The following is an 11,446-nucleotide window of genomic DNA, read 5'->3' on the forward strand; positions in this document are numbered from 1 at the left end:
ACAATTATATGAAGTACTCTTAAATAGTGAAATATAATTGTGTTTTAAAGACAAGATCTCTCCTTCACTTGGATCAAACATTATAAAGCCGACACACCCACCGAGCCTCACGCCTTACGTGCAGCGTAATGACGTAGCACTTTTCTTATATCGCGGTTTTAGAGCTGAGAACCGGAAGAGAAAAATTAAAAAGCGAGGTTATCGGTCGGGGGGTGGCGCAGTCTAAATAAAGACTTTTTCTTACATGTACGGTTGGGTGTGTGATCAGTTTGCTCGGGCTATTTTTTTTTTTTTGCCGCCGAGGTTCCATCTTTAAGCGATTTAATCCCAACCTTGAATTTTTTTTTTTTAAATTGTCGCGTTTCCAAAGTATAATATTTAGAAATCGGTATTTTATGAGGCAGTCGATCTTTGCTTTCTTATTTTTTCTGCGGCTAGCCTTACTTTTGCAGTCTCTTAGCTATCGAGAATAATTTCCGCATCCATGCCGAACTACGACGAGAGAATGAAAATATTCGTCGGTAATGTCGACGACCGGACAACGCAGGAGGAGATCACGGAGCTATTCGAACGCTACGGCACGGTCGTCAACTGCGCCGTCATGAAGCAATACGCCTTTGTCCACATGCGCGGGGCAGAGGAGGCCACGAAGGCCGTCGAAGACTTGAATGGCCGCGAGCTTAATGGCAAAAAGATGTTGGTAGAGCTGTCTAAGCCCCGGCCTCAAAACACTTGGAAAATATTCGTGGGGAACGTGAGTTCCTCCTGCGAAGGCTCAGAAATCCGCAAAATCTTCGAGGAATACGGGAGGGTGGTGGAATGTGACATAGTAAAAGGTAAATGGAACGCGATAGTGTCGGGTGGACTGTTTGTAGTAGAGGGTACATGGCAGACAATGCACTATTTACGTGTCCGAAGCGACTGAGGTAAAATGGCGGAGCGGGGACAAGGCTTTGGAAAGGGGTAGTGAGATTGATAAAGATGCCGTGAGAGGCTTGCGGCCCACGTGCACTCCTCATCCGAGTAATGGCGTTGGGTTATTTAAACTACATTGTCGCGACGTCAGTGAAGTAGTTAATTACTAGAGCGCAGGTTGAAGAGATTATTCGGCGATTGCCATGTCTTTGGCAACATTCATATAGTACTACTAGTGTGCCTATTGCTTGTACTGAACCATACAACCGGCAACAAAATAATAGAAATTGAATAAAATATGACTAAGGACGTCCCTGCCCCGTAGATGTTCCAACTTATTCAATAACCTCATTTAAAGGCAAAAAAATACAATCCGATTTCTACTTTCTTTAAAAGGGTTGCTCACCTTCCAAACACTTTTTCCAATTCAGCTGTTTTTAAATTGTCCCCTAAAAATAAAGATTTTTTTTTTTTCAATTACCTTCCATTATTTGTTTTTTTACTGTTTTTCCAAATTCTAAGTTTGAATGTCGGTGTCCCAGTCTGGCAGTTCGGTAATTCAGTCACAGACTGTAAACTGTTAAAATTTTGCAACATTTAGTTGATTTCTCAGCAGCATCTCTGGAGTATTAGCAACTATTGTATCTTATCGACCAGCTGCCTGGAATGAAACCCAGAGATTCTGCTCAGCGGGGACAAAGATAAGAAATGTATGAACTAAATATATTCATTTAGAACAGTTTACAGGGTCAGCGACCCCCCTCCCAGGGCTGCTTCAGAAGGTGACAAAATGACATTTCAATATTAGAAAAACAGTCACACAGAAACTAATTGGAAAAAGTTGGTATTTCTGGTGATCTATCTGAAACCAAGTAGTTGTTTGAAGGTGAAGCACCCCTTTAATGAAAAAGAAACCTAACTCCAATATACTTAAATTATAAAATGTGTACCGTTTTTATAAGAAACCTGACTATGCAGTGAAATTTACTGCTGTGGTTAGGAGTTGTCAGACATCCCTAACTGCTGGACAAGGAAACAAACATACTTATGAACAGTAGGGGCAGCTTCCTCCTTACTTCCCAGCCATGCAAAACTCAACCAGCTTTGTTTGTTTCCCTGTAGAGCAGTTGGCGACTGTGTAGAGATTTGTATTGGATTTTATTTTGGCTTTGCAACCCCTTTACTGTTTCCAACTCAAACTGCAGGGGCAAAGATCATTCAATTTGGAGTATTATTTTGCTGCAGCCACTGGTTCTGCAGAGTTGGTGAAAATTTGTGTTGAACAATACAAAAACTATAAACTACTTTAGATTACATGACAACACAAGACCCAGTGCAGTCTGCATATTCTGATTATTAATCAGTCTTGCTGTATCGGCTTGTGGCAGATATTTGACTCCTGCTGTGTAGCAATGGTGGAAATTTTTTTTTATAAAAAAGACTGGCACAGGTAGTGGATAACACCATTATATTCTACAGAGCTTCTCTCCTGTGTAACCTGAACCCTTTCTCCTTTGAATGGCTAACCCTGTTGCTACACAGCAGCTTATTTATATAAACAATAGTAGTGTTTTTAAAGCAAACAGAGCCGGGTTTCCAGTCCAGGGCAAAACTGCATTATATTTTTATTACTGTAAAAAATAAAAAATTGATGTTACTGTTCCTAAAGTAATGACAATTTCCTTAAGTAGGCAGGGGAGATGGGTTAGGGGTTTGCTGCTCTCACTAAGTTGTTCTGCTGGAGGGAGCATGCTGGTTTCTCTATGGTCAGGGAATGGAATAACCATGTGTAGAAAGGCCATACACGGGCAGATATCGGTCCTTTAGACCAATTCAGCAGTTTATCTGCCTGTGTAGGAGGTCAGTCCTTGTTCCATATGCGCCCATTTCCTTAGCTGTAATCCTATCGTTTGGCCCTAGGGATTAACCCAGATTAACCCAACATTGCCCTGCCTTTGTGGGTTGAGATTCCGCTTGTTTTTCAACCTTGCCAAATGAGTCAATCTTATTGTGTATGGCCACCTTAAAGGATAAGTAAACCTTAAAAATAAGTGTTACATTTATGAGGGTGTTATTCTAAGCACTTTTGCAATGTACATTCATTATTTTATTTTTAATTCCAAGATATTAAGGGATACACGTACTGTTAATATGAATTAATTTATTTTGTTACAACAGCAACACCTGCTGGTCAGTTTCCCACCACTTTGACCACCAAGTAGTCAAGGAAGTTGTCAGGAGAATGAAACAGGCTGCTTTGATGTTGTTCTGCTTAGGAATAAAATTAGAAACCTTTCTCAAAATCTTTCCTTACCAGAAGAGCATCAGAACAGTCTTTCTTTCTCCTGACTACTTCCTTGACTACTTGGTGGTCAGACTGGTTAGAAATCGACCAGCAGGTGGTCCTATTGTAACAAAATTAAAGTACAAATATCCCTTACTATCTTAGAATTAAAAATAAATTATGAATGTACATTGCAAAAATGCTTAGAATAGCTCCATCAATTACATTCACTTATTTTACTACTGCTTGTTGCACACATGAAGTGGATTTCAATCCCAATACCCTCATAGGCATTTTCCATAGGCAAAGATCCTCTCTGTTAATTGTCGTTTTAAGACATTATACCTGTTGTTTTGGTACTACAGGTTGAAATTAGTGTGTGGCGCATTACAGATTGTTCAAAAAGGATTGGACAGTTTTCCCCCAATAGAAAGTTTAACTTTACATTTTCTGGGTATGTATGCATCAAGGCATAGCATTATACAGAATATTGTTTTATTAGTCAGTTTGTGACTGCCTCTAATGGGTCCTCTAATAGGTTTGTAATACTTTATATACCATTGTAGGGTTTTTGGATCAGCTTCAGCTTTGTATTCAATTCATTAGGTTAGCTGCCAATCTATTTATTGCTCAATATATTCTCATATTTTGTAACCTTTTTTTTTTCCCCCCCCTTCGTATGACCCTTTATCAGATTATGCGTTCGTTCATATGACGAGAGAAAGTGAAGCTAGGGCTGCTATTGAGGCTTTGAATGGAAAGGAAATTAAAGGAAAGAGGATTAATGTGGAAATGTCTCACAAAGTCCAGCGATCAGGGACTTCAAATGGTAGTTCCCATGGTAGACGCCGAACAGATGATCGCGAAGCACCACAGAGTCGCGAGTCGTACAACCACAGAAGAGCCACTGAAGCAGCCTATGCCTCTTATGCCCTTAAGTCTGGTTATGAACGATATGCACCAGAATCCTCTCGTTACGACCTTTACGAAAGCAGACCCCGTCCACCATCACCACTGTATTATGCAAGGGACAGGAGTCCGATGCGTCGATCAGACTACGCTTTATCACAGACTGCTGCCTTAGCATCAAAGTACCGTTCTGAGCTAGCAGGTTATGGGAACCTGGCTTCTGGTTATTCAGGCCAGGCTTCTGCGTTGGCCTCTTATGCTAACCAGGCCTCTGCATTGGCTTCTTCCTACAGTAGCCAAAGAGCTTACAGTGGTTCTTCTGGATATGGCACAGATCAAATGGGCTCTTACAGTACCCAGCCTTCTGCCTACAGTAATCAAGGATCCTCCATCTATGGTACACAGTCGGCTTCCCTGGCGTCGTCCTATGGCAGCCAGCCTTCACATATGTCTGCTTCCCCTTATGCTTCATCTGTAGTGCCCAGCGCCTATCGTCAGCAGCAGGCTGCTGCCTATGACACCACCGCACTTGCCTCTCTTGGTCAACAATCTATGACTTCCACCAATCCGATGTATGAACGCACCCGTCTCTCCCCGCCGCGGACCTCAATAGCTGACAGCTACAAAAGTTCAGCTGACATTCAAAGGTATGTCGGTTAGTAAGAGTGTTCAGAGCTTTCTTTATAGATACTCCGCATATAGGTACATATCAAGCTAGGTCAAATTTTACTGAACTGGCCATACACATCCAATCTCTCCCCTGTAAAGGGTGTCCAATCAATAAGGCATACTACCCAGAATCTTAAGATGTCCTTTTCACAGTCCTGCTATTGGCACTGTTCTACCATTTAAAGTTAAAACATGTATTGTGTATACATGTGCTATTTTTCTCTTCCATATTTATTGTTTGTGCAGAAGAGTCCAAACCCGGCCATGCAACCTGTTCTTTTTTTTTTTGTAATGGTATCACCTTTCACCAGTGCTGGGGGGAAAAAATATGCCACACATGCTGCTAAATATACAGTATTTTTGAAGGGCATATTTTACATTTGCTGTTAACACTAATTTTCTGCATTTTGTGTTGTCATTCATGATCGTAAACTCCTGTATTGTGTGTCCAAGAAGAAACAAGCTATATTTCTTTAATAGTAGCTGCACTCTTTAGACACATAACAGAGTTCTTAGTGCTTTTCTACTTAGCAGATTTGAAGGTCAGGTGCTGTGGTTGTTGAAATAGGCACTTTGTAGGTGAAACTTACCTTTAAAGGGAAATGTCATTGGAACATTTTTATTTGTTTCAAAATGCATCCGTTAATAGTGCTACTCCAGCAGACTTCTGCACTGAAATCAATTTCTCAAAAAAATCTGACATGGGGCTACACATATTGTCAGTTTCCCAGCTGCCCCCAGTCATGTGACTTGTGCTCTGATAAACTTCAGTCACTCTACTGCTGTACTGCAAATTGGAGTGATATCACACCTCCCTTCCCCCCCCCCAGCAGCCTAACAACAGAACAATGGGACGGTAACCAGATAGCAGCTCCCTAACACAAGATAACTGCTGCATGGTAGATCTAAGATTGGCACTCAATAGTAAAATGGTAAAATCCAGGCGACACATCCAGTTACATTGAGTAGGAGAAACAGCCTGCCAGAAAGCAGTTCCATCCTAAAGTGCTTGCTCTTTCTGAAAGCACATGACCAGGCAAAATGACCTGAGGTGGATTATTTGCAGTGTAAACAGTGTAATGTAGAAATAAAAACTTCATAAAAATCGTGACAATCCCAGAAAAAAAAAAGCCAATTCTGCAGCGTTTCATCACAGGGATGCACAGGGCAAAATGCAGCCTATTTCTTCTGGGCCTGTACTCGCACAGGCGCATTCAAGCCCCAAATGCAGCTGGAATGCATCATGTTGCTCACAACAAAATGGCGCCTTCCATTGGTAGGGGGATGCTGGTAATTTTTGTGACACTGGATGGATGAGCGACACTGCCGAGAAGTAGGTGAAGCTGGCAATAGCTAAAGGCTTCATGGGGTAGACTAGTGAGGCTGCACCTTATTGACCTTTATTACTTCTTTTTTAATTTAAATTATTATATTTTAGAAAATGATAGCCTAAACATAAAAGGTTGTTTTCTGCTTAAAGGAATGGTTCAGTGTAAAAATAAAAACTGGTTAAATAGGCTGTGCAAAATAAAAAATGTTTTCAATATAGTTAGCCAAAACTGTAATCTATAAAGGCTGGAGTTACTGGATGTCGAACAGAACACTACTTCCTGCTTTGCAGTTCTCTTGGTTTCCAGTGCAGTAACCAATTAATGACTTGATGGGGGGCATATGAGTCATTACTGTTGCTTTTGAATCTGACCTGCATGCCAAGGATCAATTGCAGACTCATTGAACAGTTATGTCCCATATGGCCCCCCTTTAGAGAGCTGGGTTATGTTAGACATCCAGTCACTCCAGCCTTTATACATTCAATTTTTGGCTAACTAACTATTAGACTGTGCAAAATAAAAAAATGTTTCTATTTAACCAGTTTTTATTTTTACACTGAATTATTCCTTTAAGATAACGTTTAATAGCAAATAAAACAATAGGGTTGTGTTAAAATAGAAATACAATTAGGGATGCACCGAATCCTTTGTGAAAGATTTGGCCGAATACTGAATCTGAACCCTAATTTGCATATACAAATCTGCAAGGTGGAGGGAAAAACAGTACCGTGCACGAAGTGTGTGGCTAAAAAATTTTTTACTTCCATGTTTTGTGACGAAAAGTCACATGATTTTAAGGATTCGGTTCGGCCAGGCTCAAGGTTTCGGCCGAATCCTGCTGAAAATGGCCGAATACAGAACCGAATCCTGGGTTCGGTGCATCCCTAAATACAATTAAGTCTAATTTTTCCTCTGTAATGGTAGAATCCAACACATTTTCATTAGCATTGATTGTCTTCCTCAAAGTTATATAAATACATAATCTCAAAGCCCACATATTTAAATGTCATCCACAAATGCAAAATTTCACATCTTCAGAAAACATTCTGCGCATGTCTGGTCTGTTAATAGTTGCACACAATTAGCACAATCATTGGCACACTGGAGTTGACAGTGTTGTGTGGTGCCTTAACTATGAGTGCACATGCGCTGGCTTCAACAATATGTGTGCTAATCAGTGATGAGTAGGAAACAAAATGTAGCAGCACCGTACTCTTTAATCGGCATCGTGATGGACACTCCAGATGCAAAAGGTGCCAAAGACTATCAATAACAATGCACAAAGGCACTCCATGCAGTCTGATGGACGCCAATAAAAGTTCCTGGATGGTCAAAATGGTACATACCTTATGTAAAAGCAAAACTAAATGGACACAATAAAATGTATAAATTAATATAGTACATTAAACATACTTTTTTTTTTTCTTTTAATTACCAATTTAAATTCCAGTAATGGTAAAATCCCTATAGTGACTTTTGTCCATACGCCTTATCAGTTTCCAGTACACTCCGTTTGTGTTCTCTGAATCTCCACCTTTTAGTTTTGCCAACATATTTGACGCCCCACCTACATTACCTCCAGTTTTTAACAGTTGTTTTACTTATACCATAATATGGTTGGACGAATGTCATTTTCTTACATGCTGCTATCACCTTACTTTCCTCATTTAATTCTTTCAAATAGTTTGGGCAGATAAGGAATTTCTAAGTTACTGTAGGTCTCCTTGATTTGCCCACAAATGTTGTATCGGTATGGAATCTATTATCTGGAAACCCCTTATCCAGAAAGCTCCGATTTATGTAATGCTGTCTCCCATACATTCCCATATTATCTGAATTTTTTATGATTAATCATTATTGGAAGCAAAAGCAGCCTGTTGGCTCTATTTAATGTTTACTTATTTTCTAGTAGACTTAAGGCATGGAGATCCCAATTATGGCAAGGCCGTCTTTCATAGACTCCCATATTATCTGAATTCGTTTTACACAATTTTTTATGAAGTTTGCAGTTCTTGACTAGTGATTTGTGCGACGCTAGCTGAAATAACTATAAAGAGAGACTAGTGTAGTGGGTATGTTTTTACCAATCATAGTAATTTCCTTACATGCTGCTATCCCCTTATCACCTTAGTTTGTAGTAAGGGCAGGTAAGGAATTTCTTAGTTAGGGCTCTTTGATTTGCCCACATATATATACATATATGTACTTGAGACACGCACATACTGTATTCCCAGCTGATAATTAAAGCTATTCATGCTTCTTTACTATTGTATGCACAAGACACTCCTTAAGGTGGCCATACACGGGCCGATAAAAGCTGCCGACAGACCGAGTTGGCAGCTTATTTGCCCGTGTATGGGGCCTCAATGGGCTTCCCCGATCGAGATTGGCCAGATCTCGATCGGATGGGACTAAAAATCCAGTCGGATCGCGGCCGCATCTGTCCCGCGATCCGACCACCTATTACCATTTGTTAGGATCTGATCGTGGGCCCTAGGGCCTATAATTGGATCAGCCCGATATTGCCCACCTCAAGGTGGGCATATCGGGGAGAGATCCGCTCGTTTGGCGACATCGCCAAACAAGCGGATCTCTCCGTGTATGGCCACCTTTACTTAGACCTACTAGTATTTCAATAAGCTTTGTAGTGGGGATTGTCCGTCAATATTGGTCTGGGGATTGAATGAAAGCTGAAATGTGTATTTCTGCAGTATTAATTTTTGTATAATGCGACACTTGAAAATCTGCATCGTTAATCTTGAAGACTTCGAGTTATTTGTTTGTAGCCATTAATCTTCATATGTTCTAAGAACAATTAGATCTTCTTTTCTGTATTTGACTACATTTGCGTCTTGTGTGGAAAACCATAACTTACGCCTTTTTACCTCTGGTGTTTTCAAAACATTTTGTTTAATAATTCTTCACATTTATAATTTCCCCTTGTATCTCGACCGCAGGTATGCTACAGACCGCCGTTTTACCGACTTATCCGATTACCGCCGTATATCTGAATTGTCTGCTGCCTACCGCCAATCTCCTCCCAGCTCTGCACTGGACTACCGCCGCCCGGAATCTCAGTCTGATTATGCATTGAATGATTTCTTTCGTTCAGCTCAGCTTCATGCTGGCTACCCCCGCCGTTTATAATGTGCGCTTAGTGCTAGTTGTACAAATTGAATATCAAAGCAATCTCATAATTTCTTTAGTGTGTTTGTCTAAGCTTCAGCTTTATACACTTTTTATAAACAATGTTATCTTGCTGAATGCATTTAAAACCAATAACTATATAAATCTTGTTAATTTTCTTTCATCAATGTTCGATTTTCAGTCTCTGAGAACCTTTAATGCTAGTGTGCACAACTGAACCACGGATTACAGGTACATTGCTAACCCTCCCTCCCCCCCCCATCTGCAAATTTAAACATCCTATCCGCAACCATACATTTCCTACTCACTTAGAGTGTGCTGTAACATTCACCACAGTTTATGTTCAAACATCCATCTATTTATTGTCCCCCTGAAGTTAAGGATGCTTGATCCGTCTGTGTTTTGTGACTGCTTTGTGACCGATATTTTCGAATACTAGACATTAGCAAACTAGTATACAAATTCTTTACCCATTAATCCCTTTGTAAGGTGTCATTTGAAAGGGAAGTTTACCTTTAAATTCACTTTTACATAAAGATCCACATTACTTAAAGCAATACTGACACGTTCCTATAAAAATCATAGAAACGTGTCAGTATCAAGTAGTTGCTGCACCCGCAATAGTTCTCCTGATTTTTATAGGAATGTGTTCTTCTGTTTTCTTGTGTAAGAGAAATAAGTAAGTTACAGGGACTTTAAAAATGCATGCTGTTGTATATTAAACAATATAACCATAAAGTACTCCATAAACAATGTAACCATAAAGTGTTCCATGCTCAATCCCAGGAGATAATAGAACCGCATAAGAGTAACTTTCACTGACAAACTTTACAAACACACTTTTATTTGCAGGATAGAAACAGTTTATTATCCACCATTGTTAATTTCTTGAAGTTTTTGTGTGCACCACTTTTTTTTTTTCTGTAATGTTAGCTGTATAATATATGCTGCAGAATGCTTTACTCACTGTTTTTTGCGTTTTTGTTTTGGGTAGGCCTGTTTTTTGTTTTTTTTTTAAACTACTTATAAATAAAGTGGTTGAAATTGCTTTCATGAATACCGCTCTTGTTCTAAATGGGGGGATTTGCAATGACTGGATTGTAAACACCAAATATTGTTTGGAACTATGGTGGTTGTGTGTGCTAAGGATATGACTAGTAGATTTGATTAGCTGAATTTGGAGATTTGCTATTGATTGTAGATCAGCTTGCACATTTGCTGTAGGCTACCTCATACTTTGTAAATTGCAAAACTAATGGTACTACTTAAACGGGCTGTTTAAAAGTTGACTTTTAGTATGTTCTAGAATGGCTAATTCTAAGCAACTTTTCAATTGGTCAATTTGCCTTTTTCTTCTGACTCTTTCCAGCTTTCAAATGGGGGTCACTAACCCCATCTAAAAAAACAAATGCTTCAAAGCCTACACATTTATTGTTGGCTACTTTTTAGCATTCATCTTTCTATTCGGTCCCTCTCCTATTCACATTCTGGAGAGTTGTTGAATAAAAAGCAAAATAACTCAAAAACCATAAATGGCAAAAAATCAAAACCAATTGCAAATTGTCTCAGTATATCACACTCTACATTATACTTAAAGTTAATTTACAAGCAAGCAGACCCTTTAATCAAGGTACAGTTAATCTTCAATGAAACTGCTGTAGAGGTTTTATTTAATAATGTTTTCATTTCATAATCCTTTTAGCTTTAGTTAAAATCAGTAAATGTTTGGGCTTTTGTAATCGTATATCATTTAAGACTCCCCAAACAGTAATAGTAGCTCAGTAAAGTGTATGGTTCAGCATAGAATTTAGTCACTGCAGTCTGAAAGTGTTATGTTTTAGGAACCCCAGGACTATTTGAATTTGCATCATTTCAGTCTATGGCGAATGCATATAGTGAGATGCAATAAATGACATTGTTTTTGTCTTTTTTGAAAGCTGCAGCAAAACGCAAGCAGTTTCTTGATTGTACCAGGCAGAATAAAATTGAAGTAATTGGCTTATGCAGGCAGGGTCCATCAACCCTGCTTCAAAAAGTTGTCTGAACGGGTCTGAGGAGTTAGTCACGAGAGCCAGTGATGTGATGAGCCAGTGATGTGTTGCACCATTAGGTAATGCATCACTTCTGAGACGTATACCAGTGCTGTTTCTTAAAGCTTTAACTTTTAGTATTTTATAAATTGTCCTTCTTA

At 39.4% G+C, this 11,446-nt stretch overlaps 1 protein-coding gene across 2 annotated transcripts; it reads left to right on the forward strand.

Moving 5' to 3' along the window:
- The first annotated feature begins 174 nt into the window (after positions 1-174).
- Positions 175-10,303, forward strand: rbm14.L (RNA binding motif protein 14 L homeolog). 2 transcript variants are annotated; one of them, NM_001086145.1, is given in 3 exon segments: positions 259-836; positions 3,894-4,755; positions 9,066-10,303. In NM_001086145.1, coding segments are annotated over 3 exon segments (1,404 nt in total). In that variant the 5' UTR covers positions 259-484; the 3' UTR covers positions 9,256-10,303.
- The last annotated feature ends 1,143 nt before the right edge of the window (positions 10,304-11,446 follow it).

Source organism: Xenopus laevis, chromosome 4L (genome assembly GCF_017654675.1).
Source record: "Xenopus laevis strain J_2021 chromosome 4L, Xenopus_laevis_v10.1, whole genome shotgun sequence".
Lineage (NCBI taxonomy): Eukaryota > Metazoa > Chordata > Amphibia > Anura > Pipidae > Xenopus > Xenopus laevis.

Bases quoted from the DNA above. Each gene is read 5' to 3' on its own strand.
- rbm14.L (XM_018256437.2), top strand. From the start codon at position 485: ATGCCGAACTACGACGAGAGAATGAAAATATTCGTCGGTAATGTCGAC. The intron at 837-9,065 runs GTAAATGGAACG...TCTCGACCGCAG, and splicing joins GGAATGTGACATAGTAAAAG to GTATGCTACAGACCGCCGTT.